The sequence below is a fragment of the Archocentrus centrarchus genome, chromosome 4 (genome assembly GCF_007364275.1).
Source record: "Archocentrus centrarchus isolate MPI-CPG fArcCen1 chromosome 4, fArcCen1, whole genome shotgun sequence".
Lineage (NCBI taxonomy): Eukaryota > Metazoa > Chordata > Actinopteri > Cichliformes > Cichlidae > Archocentrus > Archocentrus centrarchus.
Window position 1 is genome coordinate 26102611 of NC_044349.1, and position 22698 is coordinate 26125308.

Genomic DNA, 22698 nt, shown 5'->3' on the forward strand with positions numbered 1-22698 from the left:
ATTTCTAACCTGATTACTGGTGATGCTGATAGACTCAGGTTGGTCATGAGTAAGTGTTGTGCATTGAATTGAACGTTTGTTGTTATCCAGTTGGTTAGTAGTAAAGACAGAGCAATACTACAACAGAAGAGAGTGACAGATGCTAACATAGGGCTGTCTACACATTTCTACAGTACATACAAGTGCATTAAATATGAATCGATTATTTTACAGGCCTTACTTACATTTAGTCACATAATCCTCTGGGTTTCACCTGTGAAGTGTTGCAGCAAAAAAACATAAAATGGCCACAAAGAGATGCAAAATGACTAGAGACATGCTAAAACCCCAAAGAAACTTGCTGTCCCTCTGTCCGAGGGACTATGTGGTGCCCCTATAAGTTCCTAGGAATTACAGGGACACTACATGACAGCTGATGTGGTACTATATGGGAAAAGTAGGGGACTTTCACAAGTATCAGCAAAGGTGCCCCTTGTGTCATTATGACCATGGCAACATTGGTAAATTCCCTTTTCCTGGTATTTAGACTTGTTAGACTCATCCACAGTGGTACTGCAGTGAGCTCAGAGGTTTTGTGTGTGTGTGTGTGTGTGTGTGTGTGTGTGTGTGTGTGTGTGTGTGTGTGTGTGTGTGTGTGTGTGTGTGTGTGTGAGAGAGAGAGAAATATTAGTTGATGACGTTTTGACACCTTGTGGACCACAGCGAGCCGGTTATGAAAATGTGGTTAATGAATGAAGTAAAACTAAACTTTAAGAAGGATGTATACTGTCCTATAGAAAAGAAAAGACTGGAAGTAAAGGGATACACATTAATGCTAAAAGACAGAAAAGTAACTATGGTGGGTACACTAGATAATATGGGATGTAATATATTTTCTTTTAGTGTTGGTCTTGTGATTATATATAAAAGAAAACATGTATACATTGCCAATACCTATAAAAATATATTAACAGAATGCCTATAAAGTAGCTTCATGTAAAGCAGGTGACATTATTTAATAGGGTGTAAAGCAAAAAAGAAAAAATCTCTTTGTGAAATTTTGATTGTACAAATCAACGCTCCACATTTGAGTTTTCATTTTCGAGTGAGGTGGCAAACATGCGCCAGGCAGGGTGGTGGTTCTCCTCGTGAGTGTTAATCGTGATTTAGCAGCTTAAGGAAGTCACACTTCCCTGGATGATCTCCATGTGCCACAAGGCCACCAGCACTCAGTGAGCTAGATCAGTATATCCCAGACTGCCTTTTCCCTCTCATTTATTGTACTTGTAAACAAATAGTGGGTGCTGTAACTAAGCACATTACATTAAATATTGTTTCTAAAATCACATATCACTATATGTCCACATTTGCAGAAGAGGTGCTTGATTATGGCAAAAATCATAACTATTATATCTATTTTTTGTCAATCCTGTAATCATGATTATTTAACAAGATTGCTCATCAACTAAAAAAAAAATCATTATTTTACTGAACTTTCCACTGTGCAGGCAGCAGCAGGCTCACAAGCCTCAGGAGAGCTTCACAAAAGCCACCAAAAAAACCAACAGAGGGCCCCTTCAGGTTCTCCTTTGGAAATGTTGTTATGACTTTTACTTCCTTTAACTATATCTTGTTGATCAAAGGCTCTTTTTCCATCGTCTTGGCTGAAGCACTAAACAGTGAGCGAGTTCAGCCTTTTAGGGAATTGCCAGAGATCACCACTGTAAAGAAAAGGCAGTAATTAACATTCATAACATAAGTGAAAATAAAAAAAAAATTGCTGCACAATAATCATGTATGAGATATCATGTTTTCATAATTATTGGAAGCTAAAATGATAATTTAAAAAAAACAATTATTCACACTGTCCTAGTTTGTAGACAGTTAATGCTGTGTGGATTTGTTTCCGTTTTTAAGGATTTTGTAAATGCTGCAGCTGAAATGGCCTAATTTGTTTGCAGTGAGATCTTGCATCAGGTCACCCAGGGGAGAGAGATGGACTGGGAGACTCACATAGGAAAGGGCTGCACAAAAAACAGCAGTAACCTTTGACTTAATTAACAGATTCAAGAGATTACTTTGTAGAGTACATGCTTTCACTTGCTCTCTTATCCTTTTTTTGTAGGTCATTAACTTTTTTTTTAGCAGCCCGTACCTTTAAAAAAACTATGTAAGATTTTACCTAGCAAGACGTGTATGTTGAATGAACTGTTTGTGTCCCTTGCAGTTGACATTTTTTGTTTTGCTTTCACATACGGCCAACCCCTTTTCCTTCTGCAGTTAGCCCTCTTCATCACCTCCCTCTTCCTCTCTGCAGGAGTTAGGAGTAGTAGGGGGGTTTGCTGTTTTCCGGTAATGAGAGACCTTACAGGAAGGGCAGATCTGGGACCACGGTTACAATGATCAGTATCGATTATCCTCAGAGGCTCTTGGGGGTGGGGGGACTTTTTTCTGTTGCTAAGACACAGTAACTGGCATGGTACTGGTGGGTGATGTGGGTTTAGGTGGTAGGGGGAATGAGAGATGGGGCATTATGGGAAGCAATTCTGTCTCTTTAAATCAATGACAAGATGCAACAGTGGCACTAGGGTGGGGTTTGAGGATGAGGAAGGTGATGGAATGACTGAGTGGCTTTAGCGATCACAATTCTTGACTCAAATCAGTGGGTCAGCTGAGAAATCTACTACACTATGATGTTAGTAGGCAATCACAGAACAAAAAGTGCAAGACAGATACAGTACATAGTGCAGATACACAGTACAATAAATACAAAAAATACGCACCACAATAAATACAGAAACGTTCCCATTCTAAAATGTAATAAAGGAAGAAGACAGGATGATCTACATATGTATGTGTGTCAGACTCCATCATGTGTGTATCAGTGTGTGTGTGTGTGTGTGTCACTTTGTCTCTCTGTGGAGAATGCTGTTGTCATCCTGTTAATGTTTAGGACACCTTTACATCCAGTCAGCACTGGACCTGCACATAGCAGCTTCACCCTTGGAATCTATGCTTTTGACTTTTTTGAGGACTCTATACACGTATGATGTCTCTGTATCATCCGTGTTGGTCAAATTGCCACAGTCCTTTTCTCTGCTAGCCAATACAAATGGACACCAATGCAGCACCATAAATCCTGCATAAGGCCCGCATGTATCAGCATAACAGCATGTTAACTGTTAACTATCAGCAATTAATAATTGGGAATAAATAACAGCAAAAATAAAGTAAAGAAACAAAAATTTCAGCATTAGCTATGGGGGAAATATTTGTTTTAAACATCAATAACAGTACAGAGCTATGATGCTCGTATCCCATATTAAGGCATCCCTAACTCAGAGGTTTTGCTCAGTTACTCAGTTGACCTGAGTTAGGGATGACTAATTGTTAGTATGATTGAGAGTAGAAACAAAACTAAAGTATGGCATGCAGGTATGATGACACTTTTAGTGTGCATCACCATTTGCAAAGGGTGCAACAGAGAGAGCATAAATGGTCAGGTAAGCACTTTCAATACATCTAATCCTGCAGTGTCCTTAGACTGCTACACTGAGTACATTTGTGCAATACCAACATGCCCTCACAAGCCTCACAGTCCCTGACTCCCCTGCCTTGCTTTTGTCTCCCTGCTTTGATCTGGACTTTATAGGGTGAAATCTGGCCACATACACTCAAAAAATATCTAATTTCCTTTTGCTTTAGACCTCCCGCCTAAGAAATTTGCCAGTTGATTCTTTGCATTGGGCTTTCTGTAAGTTTCTTTTTTTTTTTTTTTTTTTTTCTTTTTTCACCTTTATCCAGTGTCACACAGGCAGCCCAAGGTGGAAAATGGCCTCTCTTTGTATGTATTGGCTCTGCTAGTGGTGAATATGTTGGGCTGGGCCTCAGTCTCTGTCACACACACACTGACATGCACACACAAAGTCCTCCTTATTTAGACCCTCATGAACTCTATTAGGATTTATTACCTCAGCTTTGTCCCCAGTGAACGCGTCTGGCCTGTGCTCCAGATTGGGGAAGAAGTGGGAATGAAGGAAGGACAAGGGGAAGGAGGGTAACAGTTTGGGCCAAGGGAGTGTTTCTAATGTTACACAGACATGCATTGTAAAGTGCTAAAACATTGGATTCCAACTGGTGAGATTAGTGGGACATTTGTTAGGCTTTTGGACTTGAAATAGGGTTTAGTTTTATGTATTGTTTGTATGATGTAGTTGGAAATTTCAATTCATGGGTTTTGTTTCCATATGAGAGAAGAGAGGAAATCTGTTCTCTAAAATTACATATATTATACTAGATATTTGGTTTTGCAGTAGTTCTTGTGTTTTGCCTTTCAATATTTCCCTTTTGTTTATTTTTGCCTCTGTGTGTGTGTGTGTGTGTGTGTGTGTGTGTGTGTGTGTGTGTGTGTGTGTGTGTGTGTGTGTGTGTGTGTGTGTGTCCGTGTCCTATGGTAATCCGCTATTCCTGTATTCTTTCTCTTTACCTTTTCAAAAAGAGTATAAGGTATTAAGGCATAGGCTTCATAGCCTTTCAGGAAGCGCTCTGCCTGCATCCAGACAGACACACCTGTCATTATGCTGGACACATGTACCATTTGAGCTGTAAAATACACATAAATGATGGTTTGTGACATGAAAGGTTTTTGTGAGTACACACTATTAGTGTTTTTACTTGGTGGAAAATTTGGCTATGGGGGTGACTGTATGTGTAAGCACTGGTCTGCATACAGCAGTGTACCCTTGATTTTCCTCTTTCTTTGCACTGGCTAAAGTTTCTTTAGGAAGCACCAAACCCTGCCTGTGTTAAATGCTTTATTATGCTTTGTTTGTGAACACGTAAAGTTATTATTTAGCGTTTGTTTCTTTATGAGTTCTTTATAGAGCATGGTGCGCACTGCCATGGACCTCTGGCCATGATTTTTAATTGGTTCTCTAATGAATGTGGAATCTTCAGTGATGTTGAATGACATCCAGCTAATGAGGGCTGTCAATCAATAAATATCAGTTCAGACTCTGCGTTATGAATAAGATTTGAATTCAGTTTGTGTGGTGACAAATGTAGCAGTCTTAAAATGAAAGACCAATTCCATTGTAATTTATCTTTATATTATGATTTTATCAAATAAATTTGAGTACTTTATGGCATATATTTGAACTTCTGTGTTTTCTTATAAATTGGGCTCTGTTTGTGTGTCTGTGCCAGACTTAATACTCTTTCTAAAACCTCTGATGTATGACTTGGTCGTATGCATGGCATTAAAAAAAAACAATGACAAAACATGACTATCAGGTTATATCAAATGGGCTTTCCATTGTAGGCCAGTCTGAGAGCCCTTTCATTGTGTACCCCTCAGTGAAGCAATTGCACATGGACCAAATGTAATTTGAGATTTTTTTGAGCTTTTTTATTACATGTTTTGCTGATTTTCATTTCTTATTTAATTTTTCCCTGCCTTCCTTGATTTTATTGATTACCATGTTTCTAATAAAACGTCTCTACAGCTTTTCATGTCTCTGTCCTTCTCTCCATTTCCTTTGTATCTCATCCATCCCTGCTCTCTTTTTCAGGTCATGGACAGTATTTGCCCTTGTTAAAAGTGCTATTTCACATACAGCCAGCACGTAGGTGGTGGTCAGAAAGTCCATAGTTTAAGTTAGCTTGGTGATCATGAGTGAAGCTGTGGTCTGATGCCCATCCTCACCTCAGCGCTGGCCATGGACGGGGAGAGCTACCTGCATCCAGAAGGCCCTCAGCTGGACAGCAGCTTGTTCTCTGTACCCCCATCTAACATGGAGGTGTGTTGATGGATTTTATTAGTTTTTTATGCATAGACCTATTTGTGTAACCTCCATGGTTTTGTTTTTTGTATTTCACTTCTGTAATTTTTTCAAAAAGGTAAAATAAATAAAAGTACGTGTGGGTATTTTATTGTATTGCCTCAGCTGGCATTTGCTGAAAATGTCATTAGAGAAAGATTCTGCTTAAATTTATCACTTAAGGGATTACACAACTACACTGAAATTTTATAAAGTCATTCTCAGGTATTTTGTGTCATCAGTTGCAGTATACACGTCTTGATGAATTAAGATGGGGTTTATCTGAACTTAGTATTCAGACTTTTTTTCAACATAGCGCATGGCAAAGTGCATTGCTGTTAATAGTATTAATTTATATTTAATTTGGAACAACAGAGTGTTTTCCATGTGAGAAAGTTCTACTGTTACTTGAAGTGATTGTGTTTTGTTGTTGTTGTTTTTTTTTTAGCATAACATATTTTCATCTTGTTTTTTAGAGTTCAATATTTGCCACCTCTGGTACCTGGGGATCCCTCTCTACTCAGCAGGGTGCATATAGCATACCCTGCCCTATGCAATCTGGAAATCAGTAAGTTGCAGACTTTTGAGCATATTTTATAGTATCTTCAAAGAGAATGTTCCTTAACAGATACTTTGTTCAAAATTTTATTCAGGAGTATATTAGCATATGTATTTGTCTTTAGCTGTTCAGAATACAGTGTTTGGTATAAAATGTCCTTTGCTGTAAGCCTGACAAGTCTAAGAAGTCTGCCCAGTTATCCTTCTACCTCACCCACTGATACATAGAGGGAGGTCAAGTTTTCACCCCTGTTTGTTTGTCTGTCTGACTGCTTGCAATATAACTCAAGAAGTTTTGAACTAAAATTAATGAAACTTCGTGGAAATATTCCTTAGGAGCATAAGACCACATAATTTCATTTTCAAGGTCAAGGTCACCAAAAAAAATTTCAGAAATGAAAGAAAATCCTATCTCTCATCATTGGTGAAATATTAAAATTCGTATCTCAGTGAATTTTTCATCTATTGTGATGAAGTTTGGTACTCAGGTATAAACAATTACTGTTGATAATTCAGTAATTTTGAAAATACTCTCAATAATTCAAAGTAAACTACAATCCCTACACAAAAATCATATACATATTTACAATTCATATCTTTGCAATGCGAGAATGCTATTAGGGCAGTTTTTAAAAGCCAATAAAATAAATTTCTATTCTTTGTGATCAAGTAATTTAGTATGACAGCATTGGGTGGTATCTATTGCAGCATAATATTGGCACATAGAAAATTTGGGGTGGGGGAGATATGTGCTCTACTGAGTGTCCTTCTAGTTATGATTCTTTTTAGTGAAAGATTTAAAAAATTATGTATTTGAGAGTTAATGGCACTCTTCCAAATACACTGTATGCAGCATCTGCGTGTCTTAACTGTAAGAGAAAGAAATATGGCCAGTTACACGTATTTTTTAAGAAAATGAAAATAAAGTCATTTTCCTTGCTGTATGAAAAACACACTGGACGGTGGTTCACTCTGAAACCAAAGTTCAGACCAAACCCTGAATTTCATGTGCCGTTACACCCCTAATTCTCAGTATTCAAAACAGACAGTTTCCTTTAGATCAGGGTATGTACACTATGGAAACTGGGCGATAACTAATAAATAGGAGCTTCACACATGAGCTAACAAAATGCACTTGCAGCCTAGGGCCCAGAATTATTACACATTTTTCCTTATGTTGTATTTGTCTTGTGGATGTTTCATGAAGGTTATGGTAATGTAGGTGTATTTGATCAATGAATTGTTCCCTGAGCCAGCTACATCAACATAACACACACATTTTCCTTTTATAATGTAAGTCTTCATAATAGGATACAGCCTTGGAAACACAATCATTTCAAATCATTAAAAGGGATATAGACTGATTCTAATGTGGGATATAAGTCAGTCCATATGTTTATATTATACCCTTTATAGTTATATATATATATATAAATATACAAAGAGCAAAAAAGTTTAAATTATATATTTATGTTAAGAATTGGCTAAATATGAGAAGATAAGTGTGTGAAGGTGGTTCAACTGAAATGTAAATGTTTTACTGTTATTTGAGTAAATTTGAGGCAAATACTTATTTTTTCTGTTAATACAGAGCTTTGGGATTTAAAAAAATGGATGCACTGGCTCACCTTAACTTGAAACTCTCATTTAGATGCGTGTCTTTCAATTGGCATATTACTTTTTGACCTCTAAGGTTGATTGAGTTTTTACAAATGATCACGTTTCTGCATCGAGTTTTATTCTGACACTAAACCGCCAGCTCAGATCACTGGTGAGGTCTTCTCTTTAATTTCCTGTCGTGAGTGGCCTGGTGTCAGCTGAACTGGAGGGTTTCTCGGTGCTAGATGAAGTTGTGTATATGTAAAGTGAAAGTAGAAAAGGCTATGCAACATCTTGTCTGCATTAGCAGAAAGAGCTGCATTCATTATCACTGACTGCACACAAGGCATTTACCCACGGTACTGCCCTGCACTCAGGTACTTTTTGACATTTTAGTCTGTTAAAGATCCAGTGGAAACTGTATCAGCACTCTGATCTAAAAGGTCATATGTACATTTCATGTATGCATGGCTTAGCAACAATACAGCAGTGATACAGGTTCTTTCTTACATGATAAAAATTTACTGTGATATCTATCAGGGTCTTTAAAAGTGATATTGTCATCAAGGTATTGCTTTAACCAGTGCAAGCATAAAGAATTTGAGTGGGTTTGCATCTCGAGATACAGTATCTATTTTCTGATTCAGTGGATAGTAACTTGGTAGTTTATGAATTTAGTCATCGCTAAACCTGTGTCATATTGAACATAACTCAAGATATCTTAGTTCAAGAAGTGGTGTTTTCTATTGTTATTACTGTCTGTGCAGCGCGTCTTTGAAAGTTCAAGTACCAGATGACGTGAAAGCAGGGTCTGTGGTTTTCAAGTTCACTCAAAGTGGAATTTTCTGACATCAAGTTGCTTTTACAAGACTCTTATCTCACTCTCTGTTTTACAATGTACAATACAATCAAAATCACAAGGGGTCTGTGGTTTATAGCAAAATTAGTTTGGCTGAATTTCAACTACTTCTTCGGTATTGTGTTTTAAAGACCCCCATCTCAGGAAGTCTTAAAATTTGTTTTATTCTCAGTTTTGTTTTAGAATGAAGTGGCTGACAGGATGTGTGAGAAGAGCTGGGCCTTGGATCACAAGATTTAATTAATGTTAATAATTTTTGCTGCACTACTTCAAAAATCCTTCATTTCCATTCTCAGTTCATCTAAAAGCTCAGTGACAGTAGAATAAAAATAGAAAGAAAGGAAAAATCAGTGACTAAGAAAAATCAATGGTTGCCTGATGTTTTAATTTTTTTCAGATTCTGTGGCTAATTGCAAGTAGTTGCTGCAACCACTTTTGACTGCAAGGCAATTGCACAACAAACCAGTCTCCAAACCTGTCTCGTGGTCCAACAGACTGACTGCAGTCACTCTCTGACTGGCAAACGATTGCAAAAAACTGCCATCTAAGTCATAAGTCCAGACAGATTTCCAACACTTTGCAATCAAGCAAACTCATCAGTGCAGATTCACTCAGAAAAGAGACTCAACATGTCTCTGGAATAGGGAATTCGGCTCAACTGGTTTCATTCTGGTTATATTCCTAAATCCAAGGTTGCTGAGCGCCTGTCTCCTTCTGCTGTTAAATTACCATCCTGAAGAAACGGAATCTCTACGCCACTATTTGTGGAGGAACTTCTATTTCAAATCTATGAGGGTCTGATTGCAAGTGCAAACTTGATTGTGATTTTTGTCAGTTTATCACAGTCAATCATTGTATTAACAGATTGTAATTGCCAACTTGACCCCATTCAGTTGCAAACTGACTGCAGACTGACTCTGTCTTACTGCTGTTTTATTGCTGTCTTGACACACCAAAGATGCTTTGAAGGTGGCAGCTGACTGTGAGCGGTCACAGACCCGGTCCATGTCTTTGAAGCACCCATTTCAAAGGCAACAAGATTTTCCCTAGTGTGAATGTGGCATGAATAAACAGGACAGAAACCTGCAGTTTCTGCATCTCTTGTTAATTTCTCATATTCAGTGTAGCTACTGCATGTGACCCTGACCCTGTCCCTGTGTGTTACTTCTTTTGAAGTATCTTCAGGTTACAGAGTAGGCTGCTGCTTAGTATGATTGAGTTTACCTCTACAGTCAGAATGAAACTGATTGGAGTCGAAAGTCCTCAGTTGTCTGCTCATATGGCTACTGACCACCAGCTGAGAAGTGAATAGATCACATGACCCCAGTGAGGAAAAATGTGAATGGGCCAGTGCTGTTTACACAGATTGATGCACTAACTGGCTCTGCCCCTGCAGATAAATTATCCTTATAAACAGTAATAAAAATATCACCAAGCCTCTAGTTAGAGCTATAACAGGAGAAAGTTCATTTTAGTATTAGAGTTTACAGAAGCATACATCTCATAAAAGCGCTTTCTGTACAACATGTACTGTATTACGATAGTTCTGCAGAAGAGCTTTATATGAAATGTAGAGCACCTGAGAATATGTGAAATTGGTTGTGATCAATCTGTGTAGATATAATTTTTGTTGCTGTGGGTTGCATTAAACAAGGCACTTTGAGAATATAATAAAATCCAGAACAATAGCAATGTGTTCGATATAGGGCTCTATTTTGGTACCTGTACACAATGAGGACCACATGCTCTTCACTGGTGAACAAGCATTTTTGTGGGGTTGCTCTGAAGGTTATATCCTCACCTGCACCACTAGATACCCTATAGCCTGGTGATCAGTTGTTCACTTCACATAGAGGAGAGATGCAGCACAGGGTGTACTTTATGTGCTAATTATGCAGCATATTGCAATGAGTTTGCCTCACAAGGGTTGCTTTCCACCTGCTCAAAGCAGGTTAACAGCTCAGCAGTTCTGTGTTCTGTAATATTGTTTAAGTTGGCTGTAAGCAGAGACATTGGGGTACAGACATAAGCTACTAGTTGTATTGGATGAATAAGAAATGGTCAAAATCATCCTGGTATTAATACTGTATTTCTCAATAGATCACTATTTGACTGAAAAATGTAGAACTACATTAAAAATTGCCTAAGTCGGATTCAAATGGCCCATGGAATTTTAACTGACTTGTAAAAAAAATCTGTCTTATGTGTAAGTCGGACAAAATCCGATTCTTCAAAATTCTTCAGAATATCCAATAGTTTGGGGTCTAATATCAAATTTTGCTGCAACAGCTTTCTGCTGCATCCCTGGATTTGTTTCTGCAATTTTTATAATCTCATATTTTTGCTCCACAAATTCCAGTTTGTAGCTTACGCTTGAGTCCTGCGCTTGCCATGATCATCTCTGGTGAAATGAACTGATTCGCCCAGTGCAGCCAATCCAGACATCACGTGACTGTATACATAGACGTATATACATGACTGTATAGACACTCACGCGATCTTCTCGCATTGTTAGCTTGTTTAGTTGTGTAGATAGTAGATATTGGAATTGGGCGTGGTAGCAGCTGAGCAGGACTTTAGTGCTAAATTCATCCAACTTATGCGATCAAATTTAACTGAAAATGCATTACAATGGGACCAGATTTTTCATCCGAGGTAAGTGAAAATCCGACTTGAATGATCTGATTTAGGCGATGATTTTTATTGGAATTAACAATAAGAAAAACAGGGACCTGCAGAAGCCATCTGACTAATCCAATTTGTGCGACTTTGACTTAGGCGATGTCTACTGTATGAAGATAAGAAAAAGATAAATTAAGGTCTGTGTGAGTTTATAGCTTACCAAACTGAATTCAACAGGTCTGTCAACTGTCTGCCCACAATTTCCCATAGCAACTCCACTGCCTCTTTTTGTTATCTATTCATTTATTTACTGGTGGAACCAGCAACAGACTGTTATAAACTACATAAACATCACTGTATGTGTCACATGAACAAAATAGTGATCAGTTAAAATTTTCCCTTTTTCCCCCTTTTTTTTTCCATAGACAGTGTGGTGACAGTCCTATCCTTGCATCTGTATTCAGAAGCAAGTTTTTCTCACAGCAGGTAGAGATATGACTGTAAAGCACCACTATGCAGTAGAAAATTTGTGGGTTAAAACCTGTGTTATCACTTCCAGAAACTTCTGTAGAAAAAAAAAAAGAAAAAAAAAAAAAAACACTGTCATATGGTGATATCTGCCAGTTTTGCATGTTTATCTGTAAATTGCCAGTAACATTTTTTTTTTTGCATGTAAAGCAGTGAAATATGAAATTAACATTAAATGACAGATTATCTTCTCTTGGCAGTTTATTGAGCTGCAGTTTTCATATTTGCAATTCTGCACATCCCATTTGTTATTTTTAGTCATATCGGTATCGGCCTTCGGTTCAGGAAACGCATCATGACTGCTGTGTGCACTTATGTGCCAAATTACAGTTCAGAGTACCCAGCCTTTTTGGAGTCACAGGGGTGACTCCATCTGGTGACTCCATCATCCTACTTGGCCATGCTCACCTGGGCAATGACAGTTAGACCTTGAGGGGTGTGGAATGGCCTGCTTGATCTGAGCCCAAGTGGTGGACGTCTGTGCAGACCACAGCTTGTCCATAACAAACACCATATGTTCTGGACACTCAGGTGAAGAGAGTAGCTGAGCTGTCATCTGATCACCACCTTGTGGTGAGTTGGATCAGGTGGCGCACCTAAATGTATAGTGAGGGTGCTCTAGGAACACCTGGCTGAGGACTCAGCCCACGAGATCTTCAACTTCCACTTCCGGCAAAACTTTGACAGCATTCCAAGTGAGGCTAAGGACATCGAGTCCAAAAAGACCATGTTCCGAACCTCCATTGTTGAGGCTGCCGCACAAAAGTGTGGCTGCAAGGTGGTCGGTGCCTGTCGTGGTGGTAATCCCCAAATCAGATGGTGGTGGTGGCGCTGGAGAGATTATCTCGGTGGGTCTGGAAATGCCTCCATGTCCCCCAGGATAAACTAGAGGAGGTGGCTGGAGAGAGGGAGGTCTGGGCTTCTCTTCTTAGTCTGCTGTGTCCACGACCCAACCCCGGAGAAGTGGAAGAAAATGGATGGATGGATAGATGGATGGATGGATGGATGGATGGATGGTAACAACATCACTGAATCAGGCACTAAAGTCTTAGTTATGGAGACATAAGTAGATACTTGTCTTCCTTGGTTATGTGTTCCTCTGGTATATCATCAAGGCTAAAAATCTAATTCATAAATCCAATTTGAAAAAAGAAAACACTGAAAAATATTTCAGCATTGCCTAGAGATTGCTTGGTAGTTGTTAGCTAATCCTAAAAAAATACATTTCCAGTTGAGCAAATAACCAGGGCAGAGCCCTTTCAGTTAATGTTAATGTTAATGTTACAATTTACAGATGACTCTAAATATGTCACATGGGCAATCATACAAGCTATAAAGAGACACACCCTGAAGGTGTGTGTGTGTGTGTGTGTGTGTGTGTGTGGGTGTTGAAAATGTGGCTGTGCACCACGGGCAGATTGTGGGTTGCAGCTCTCTCATGATCAGCTCAACCAAACATGAGTGACTGATTAATATCTTTTGTCACAGGAAACCAAATACAAAAAAATATAAAAACATAACAACATAACAATTATAGTGCATACTTGTCCAGCTGTTAATAACTTCATTAATAAATCTGTAAATGTTGGAACTCTCTTTTTTTCACACCCCTTCAAAGGCTTGTTTAAAGTTTAAGTCTTTCTTGTAGGGTTAAAGTTAGAATAAGGTATTGGGTAGGGTTAGGGTTAGGGTAAGGGTAAGGTGAAGGGTGGGCAACTTATTTTGATGGTAAATCTTCATGGTAGAAGGTTTGGGAATGCATTTATGTCAGTGAATGTCTTCACAAAGATAGCCACAAACATGCCCATGTGGGTACGTGTGCCCTACATACAGTCGAGCAGGTTTTCACTGTAAGGGAAACACTAGTAACTGAGAACCAGTTTTAGGCAAAATATGAAACCCTCATATTCAAATGTTGAATTCAGCTTGATTTGTAAGCATAAGTGGAAGATAATTTTGGTTAGGTCTCCCTACACAGCAGTTTTTCTTGGGCTACACAACCTTTCAGCCCTGTGCTGTTAGAAAATTATAACCTCTTTATGTTTTATTGATACAATGAAGTAGTGAAAAGATTTTTGATATTTACCACAAAATTAGGTTTAGCCTGCTTCCTGCCTTCTCTACATTGTGTAGCTTAGTACCACCTACAGTCACACTAGAGCGTTTCCCAGTTCTGTGAGTCAAAGTTCACTTTGGGAGTTAAATTTCATGACAGTGTAAGCTATTCCTAGGAATCATAGCAGTTGGTTATTGCATGTCTTTATTTACTCTGTTGTCTTGGGTATCTGTAAATGTTGATAATGATCTCAGATTTTTCTATGGAAAAGAAGGATCTGAGATCATTGTAAAGTGCTCATGGTTGCTCACAGTATTATTAATTAACCTTTGTCTTTTCATGACTATTGTTGAATTATGTTTAAATTAAACAAAATGTGTAAAATTTGCCTTTATCTTTACAGTCACATATAGGGAATCTTATATCAACATTAAACTCCTCTGTTTATTCCCTGGTAATATAGCTGTAAATAATTTATTTATTATAAATTTCCCAAGATATTACAAGGTCCTCCACTCCATAGGAATTTCCTTAAAGGATGATGCCTTATTCTAGAGCTTAGTATAAAAAGCTGAACTACATCCTAATCTTTGAAATGTACATCAGTTCGGACCCTTTAAAGATCCTAATTATGAACTTATCAACAAACAAGAACAACAGCATGTCAGGAAGTAATTCATCTAAACACCCTATGATAAATAACATTCTAGCTAAAGTGTAGTAACCTGGTAAATTCCCAACAACAATAGAACAGCACATTAGACCAGTAAATCAAGGTGTGCAGAAAAGAAAAGCTGAAATAATTATCTATACACAGCTTCAGGCTATATATGATGGGAAAGCGGCTAGACAAACAGTAAGTCTTTCAACTGCTTTGGCTGAGAGACCCTAACTAGCTTTGTGTTGCTGGAAAGCAGCTTATGCTGTCCTGCCAAGGCTTCTGTTGTAATAATATCACACTCATATCACTGTATGCTAAGGGGATTTCCAGTGTGGATGGTTGTTACTATTTGCAGTGCTTTCTGAGAACTAACAAGTTCTTTACCTTTTTTCTCATTTATATTTATCACTCGTGATTAATCTGTCTTTTTCCACTGTGTTAGCAAACTGCTTGTTGTCACACTAACTTCTCATTTGCTTGATGAAGAAAAAAATAGGCTTAACAAATATCAGTGAGAGTATTGTCTTTTTTCAAAGTTAACCTACTTATCAGCCACCCATCCCTCTCTTCTACAAAAATCAAACCAAAAGATGATGGCTGCATAGTAGTATAGTGATATTTTTGGTTATGAAAATAGATAATAGATACATGTGTGACCATGTACAGTGGTAAATATTGAATTTACCACTGTACATGGTCGTGTTTCTATAGTTTAGTTTCCTTATATTGGTTCAGGGCTGCCCTTTCATCCCCTTGGTGTGTTTTGAACTTAAATCTATCAGGCTGGCTGATCTCTGGCTGACACAGAGCCAAATCCTTTGAATAGCTTTGGACGTCTCCAATCCTTCGATTCTGAGCCATGGCACATGATTGGATGAAAGGAATGTGGGGTGGTGCTTCTATAGTTCCACCTTTAGTTTAGGATTTAGTTTTCCTTTCGTTTTGAATGTGCTTTGACCAGCATCAGAATTGTAGGTTGTTGCGTTATGATGACTTGTACTGAGCAAGAAACTGAAAATATCTCAGGAGCCAGTTTCAGATATTAACTCAGGGGACAAGGAGAGGGTTGTTATTCAGGAGAAATGGCTTTTTAAAGCAGGTAGGAGCTGCTCTTATTCTCTATTCTTTGACTTTCTGTGGATACTTTTCACTTGCCCTCTGTTTTTTTTTTTTTCCTAATCTCACATCTCTTTGTCTGTCTGAACCAAGATACATGTTTCACTTATGTCTTTTAATATTTGGTTTTTTTTTCACTATTTAATCACTGACTCCTTGATTTCAAGAGTTACAAGAGACTAGATTGATCTCATCCATAGTTTTAACTCATTAGCAAATAAACTGAAAGTGTTTTCACCTGTTAGGTATGTGTGGAATTTCTAAAAATGTTTTGTAATGCAGTATTATCATTTTAGACCATTAACTTTTAGTATAACATTACTAAATTGCATATCCAGAAAACACCTGTCACACTTAATGGCTAGACTTGGGATAGTTTGGTGTACTTTTAAATATCAGTTTCACTTCTCTGCTACTTATTTACAGTGTAAAAGCCTGTGGGCTTTGGTGGTTCTAACGTGTACTTTTTTGTAGCTGAACGAGTATAAAGCTTGTTATTATTGGAGAACAGCATGTGTCAGTTTTACTTGAATAAATAACAAACACCTTTCTTTCCAGGCAGTACCACTTAAACGGCAGAACTATCACCACCATTCCAGATATGCAAGTGGACATGTTCTCGGGATTCCCTGACATGGACTTTACAGGCCTCAGCCTCCCTAGGAATGGAGATTTCCAGGTTGGTTTCATATGTTGACCTACAGATGTGTCCACCGGAGCGGCTTTCCAATACCTTGGACATGTACTCTGTGTGTGTGTGTGTGTGTGTGTGTGTGTGTGTGTGTGTGTGTGTGTGTGTGTGTGTGTGTGTGTGTGTGTGTGTGTGTGTGTGTGTGTGTATATAGAGAGTGAGAGTTGCTCATCATAGGGCAGGGCCCTATCTCCCACTCACCCCTTTCATTTCATCCTGCCTTTCATGTGTATTAAGTTGAGCCTTAATTTAGAGAAACCTTATTAGAGCCTGGTGTTGTCTGGATGACCACAGCAACACCTTCTCCATTCTTGTCAAGGCATGTCATTAATAGAAAACTCTAATTGTGCGGTTTTCTGTTCCACTTCTCCACACCTTCAGAAATCACAGTTTCAGTCATGCTTGGAGTTATTTTAACAAAATGCACATTTTAAGCATCTTAGAAAGTCCTGGAAATGTTTTCAGCTATTATGAATGATTTCAGTGCCTGTGATATTACCCTTAACTTGGACCTTGGAACTTGGAAATGCTTAGACAGGGGCAGTGAAAACACAGCCTTCTACCCATAGCCAGTACTTTGCAACATTTATATTTTCTATTTCTAAATACTTTTGTGTCCATTCGGAAATTCTTTGTAGCTGGTATTGTATGAACAAGAGCAATTTTAATGGCCTAAACCAGTGAGTTTCTAATCTGAGGCCGTTTTGAGTTTATGAGTGTCATTATTGAACCACATTAAAAAACAATATGCTATGGGTTTTAAAGAAGGGAGTTACTAACCAAAGAAAGCATAGCTGTCTGGGCTTTTCTTAGTTCACCATAAGGCCAAAGCAGCAAATAGATGTGACAGCGATGGCTCAAGACAAGGAATATGACTATAATTAATTGGACAGACCTGTCTGCTGTTAGAAGAGATGTTGGAACAGTCCTTGCAGCATTAAATTAAGTCCAGTATACAATTTATTTTCTGTAGATAAAACCACTTATCCACATTTTGTGATACAGAAATTTGGTAAATGGGCAGAAAATAGGGTTTTTATGTTTTAGATCTTTTGCATCATCCAGAAGAATTAAGATTTTTTTTAATAAACTACTCTACAAAACAAAGGTGTGCTTATTAAAAAATAAATATAAATAAAATATTTAAAAACTACAAGTGCACTGAAAGAAGCCAAATGTCACATTAAAGAGTTTTGCTTTAGCAGGTGGGCGCATTAGCTCAGCTAAGTTTTTTATTTATTTATTTTTGTCTCAAGAGGCTATAGAGTGTTTCTTCCTCAGTTGTGTTAGCATGACATAGCTGCATGAATAATCCAGAATTAATTTTTTATTTGAAATTAAATTGACAGATACATCTGTTATAGATGATTATTAGCAGCAGTTTCAAAGGAAGCACAAGCAGACACAAAAACTACGCATCAGAGTTTCACTTCATGTTTGGGTCCAGATGTTTGAATGAGTCTTAATTCTCTGGAAATTAAAAAAACTATGCTTGAGGTCATATGAACATGCTTTGTTAGTATTGTAATCCTGGTGGGAGGGTTTTAAACTCAAAAGCTGCACATGTCATATTTTATATAAAAAAAAAGTGAAATGTCATTCTCGTCTATTGTGGTGCTGGATTTTGTGATTCATGCGGGGTTTCCCTACTTTTCCACATGTGTGTATTAGCCTGTCTGGATTGAGATTTCTTCTGCAAAGGAATCATAAGGGGCTCATATGATTATATGATACAGATGTCTGATTATCTGTAGGTACATAATTTAGTTTAGATTACCTCTTTCATGAGCAGTGAATTCAGCGACAGCAGGTTTGGGTTCATGGTGTCAAAGATATGCTTTGTGAAAATGCTTGTTCGTGTCTGTTTGTGGGAGCGAGATGTTTTGTGCTTATGTTGTGCTTTCTCAGCTCTTCTTTCTGGTTTTAGACACTCCCTGCCGTGTGAGGCATGGAGAGAAAATGTAAGTCATGGGGTCATCATGACTAATCTGCCAACTCACACTCAGCTCACTTTTTATCCTCCATTTCATTGCCCATTCTGTGGCAATCCTGCCATGTTTTTCCTCTATCCATCCACAATCAGAACAGTGTTGATCCATGACATGAACAGAAAGCTCGGTAGGGTTGTTGATGGGATTGTTTGGTTTTGTCAAGTGACTGCAGTGTTTACCTCAGCAATTTCTTTGTTTCAGTTACAGCTGTAGGGTCATTGGGAAAATCTTTTGGTTTGCTGTCTTCCCACAGTGTTACAGTTTGTTTATGCAGCTAACCAGCATGTGACCAGGAAGTATAGCTCTGGATTGCTGTAAACCTGAAAGCAGGAGCTCATTATCTGTATAGGGATCAGTAGACTTCCTGTTGTGACTTGATATTATTCTCCTTTGTAACTTGCTAATAACTGAAATTGGCATATAGCCACTGAATCCTGATCTGGATACATTTATTGAATTGAATTGGACTTTTAAAATATTACAAAATCCTCTAGGCAATCTTAAACTTGAGAGATTCAAACAATGACTTTATGAAAGTACTTACAGGTTATATTAACTGAAGATTTGATATATGATTTTCAAATCGTGCTGTCCTTCTCTGGAAACTTCACCCAGAAATAACAGTTTACATAAAATACTTTTGTGGGACTTACCGTATCACTAGGAAGCTTTAAACTAAGGCATTATGAAAACATTCAGCTTGGACACAGTAAAACAGTGATAAACAGTGGAAAAACCATATTGAGGCTAACTTTTATTTACTGGTTTTTATTAACCTCAAAAATTTTAATACAGTACATTTAGTACATTTAAATCAGCAACAGATTTCAATTATGCTGACTGTGCTCACTAGAATATAAAAAAAACCAGCTCCAACTTTGATAAAGCGCAGCAGGAAGGAAAGCTATATGCTTTGCCACAGTGACACATATGTACTGCCACGCTTAAGTTTTGTAATTTGTGGAACTTAAACACGTGAATCAATGTGATGAAAATCATAATGACAACAAGATTTACTGGAACACAATAAAGACAAAACTCTTTCACTAACCACTCTGGCTAACCTCAAGGAGTGAATATCACGTCAGAAGCACACACACTATCAAAACTACTATATCCTCTATATACAGTCCACAAACTGTATGCACATGTATACACATTGGGGGACATTTAGGCACACTTCCAGTCTTAGTCTCTTGCTACATATTCTTGTTCTGCCTCTGTGTAATTGCTCTCACTTTTACATACATTTCTAGGAAGTGTTCATTTGCATTGACTCTTCTTCTTAGTTTTGCTTTTTGTTGAATAGAAAATTCTTTATTGCTAAATAAGTCACACTCAAAATTCAAAAGTCTTTAGCCAGCCTTTGGCAATTCACTGTAGAAAGGCCAGTGTCTTTTTCTAGAATGATAAATAGTTAAAGTGTGATAAACTCCAAATACCCATATAGGCAGGTAAAGAATGTTCATAATGATGAAGAAAGATCCTGTTTAGTCTAAGACCAAGGTGGAAAAATGTTACGGTCCCTTGATTTCTGAAAGGCATGCTTTTACCTCTGCAGCTCTGCAGACCCTTTAACTGTGTCATCGCTCAGCTTATGTTTTGTGCACACAGGCATAGTTTACCCCAGGCATAGTTTTTCTGTTGCATCCAAAGACACTCATTATGTCAATTAAAAATGTGTACAGTTGGGCATTATTGCATTATATATATATTTTTTTATTTTAATAAAATCCTTTAAAGAAATTCTGATGAAATGAGAAGTTCTCAGGGTTTTTTTTTTTTTTTGGGCTTAGAGGATGATCTTGTTTGTCTTGACTTTTTTTTTTTTTTTTCTGCGGCAAGCCAGTCATGATATAAATCAGTTTGTATTTCTCGTTTACTTCCTTATAAGAGACTCCAGCACAGTCACTTGACTGTCCTACTTTTTTAAAGGAGGAAGTCAAAGGTTAATTTGAAGGGTTCTTAATAGGTGCACTGTCTTCCTTGAGGAGTGTGTGCTCCACCTGATTTACTTTAGTTTGTGTAGTTTAACTTCCGTTCTCAATTTTTTAGGAATTGTGTATATTTTAAAAAAAAGTGAGGTTTAGACTTGCACTAGTGTCATTGCCAGTTACAGATGATGTCATCACACATGCTTATAGTAGGCTAGCATTTACACAATACATTGGATGGAAAAATACAGTTATGAAAAGGGTGCATGCAATTGGGAATGCTATCTAACATGTCCAAGCATTGTGCAGGTACATGCCATTTTTGCTAAGAGCTATGATTCAGAATAAGTTAGACCTGGAATTCAAACCAGCTTTGCTCATATGTGGCCTTAGTCACCCGCATTTCACACTGCCGCCTAGCTTTTGTGAAGCACCAGGAGTAGATATGCACATATGACAATGAGGCTGTGTGCTAATGTTTTGCATGCAATCAGGAATGCATCCAGTGGATTATTTGAAGGGTCTGCATAAGACTTGCATGAAACCATCATACCAATATTAACATAATTTGGTACTCATGTCATTAAGTGTTATAGGATTAAATTGCTTATATGACTAACGTCAGGCGATTTTCACCCACGTGAAAGTGATAGTGTTACAAATCTCACATTTGTGTTCTAGGATTAAATGCAAATTTGATGTTGACTTTTTTTTGGTGAATACTTCAGATTAAGAAAACATAACTTCTCATAAACTTGTCATGAGCATGACATAGCAGGCCATTTAATGAAACATAAAAACTGTTTGGCCTTATGGGTTAACATTACATTATTAAACTGTCACACATGGTTGGCTTTGACATTGGCTGTCACAACAGTGTTAGAACTGCTTCTTGAATATTTACTTGATCTCGACTGCAAGAGTACAATTTGGAAACCCTGCCTCTCACCCCATGCTGGCTGGGATCGGCTTTAGCCCCCCCCCCCCCAACCCTGAATCAGATAAGCAGAATAAAATGGATGGATGAATGGATGGATAGTTATATAACCCCAACTCTTGCTTAATGTAAAGTTGTCTTTAAAATGTCATATTTAACTTAATGACACTTGATGACAACAGTGATAATCATTTGAAAAGACTGTGTTTATGCTTATGATGGTGTGCTTACCCCTTTAAATAAAGTGGTACTTCAGGCTGTGATGCAGCAAGGTGTTAGAGTGTTGAAGTTCTAAAGAAGCACATCAATGATTAATTTCTCCCCAATGGCCCTCCATGTTAAACGAAACACATGCACTCTTACACACACACACACACACACACACACGCAAATTATTCAGAGGATTCCTACTCATGCGATGATGACACCATGGACAGGCGCCACTCTGTCTCTGAGAGCCTGACTCCCCTTCAGTCCAGCAAAGATGGACATTACAGTACCTCACCATGCTTGATATCATGTATTCCTGTAAGCTGGGTGTACAAGCAGGCCCCCCGTGTACCAAGTAAATCACATTATTTCTGTTTTTAAATACCAGTGTCCTCATTTAGGGGCCCTTGAACAGTTAACATTGCTCTTTTTTTTTTTTAGAAAAACTGGTACATTGCTGCCGTTGATAAGCAGTCAGAGTCCCAGAATATTATTTTTTGTTTGTTTTTTGCAATAACACACTTAGTTCCAGTAAACAGTAATAGATTTTTATGAATAGGTGTGCAGAGATAGAAGTACTGGATGATCTTTGAAAGGCCTTGTGAAAACTTGCATTTCTAACAACCTCTGCTGTTTTTAGTTTTTTCTAAACCCTCTAAAAAGGGTTTTAGAATAAGCTCTCTTAGATTGAAAACTATCCAGATTTTAAAGCTGTTTATGTGCTGATTATATTTGCAAAAGTGTCTGCCCCCCACCCCACCCTTCTCAGTTAGCTTTTTTGACAACTTGCTGCATCTGTCTTGTTAGCTTTTACGTACATTAACATTTCCCTTGTAACAAATCAGTTATTAAAAGAACAGTGACTGACTTAAAAATGTGTATTTCTAGACAAACAGACATAAAAAGAATATGAGGTAAGACAGCAAGCCAGGGAGAGAGTTAGTCTCCAAATATAATAATGATTAAATAGTGGCCCAGTCCCATTAAACATAGCAGTAAGCAGCAGGGTGTGAGGAGCGGCCAGGTCCAGAGCGCAATACTGTTTACACTACAAATGCGGTTGAGTTACACCATGTACAGTAAAATGGGCCCTACTGCCAGTAACTCTAGTCACTTACCAACAAAAGCATCATTTCCT

General features: G+C 37.9%; 1 protein-coding gene across 2 annotated transcripts in view; it reads left to right on the top strand.

Annotated features, from left to right (window-relative positions):
* sbno2b (strawberry notch homolog 2b) overlaps window positions 1-22698 on the top strand; it is a 60689-nt gene that overhangs the window by 10077 nt on the left and 27914 nt on the right. For both annotated transcript variants that reach the window (XM_030727658.1, XM_030727659.1), the window contains exons 2-4: window positions 5550-5777; window positions 6275-6366; window positions 16356-16476. In XM_030727658.1, the coding sequence (XP_030583518.1) occupies window positions 5670-5777; window positions 6275-6366; window positions 16356-16476 (321 nt within the window). In that variant the 5' untranslated portion in view covers window positions 5550-5669. The remainder of the gene's footprint in view (window positions 1-5549; window positions 5778-6274; window positions 6367-16355; window positions 16477-22698) is intronic.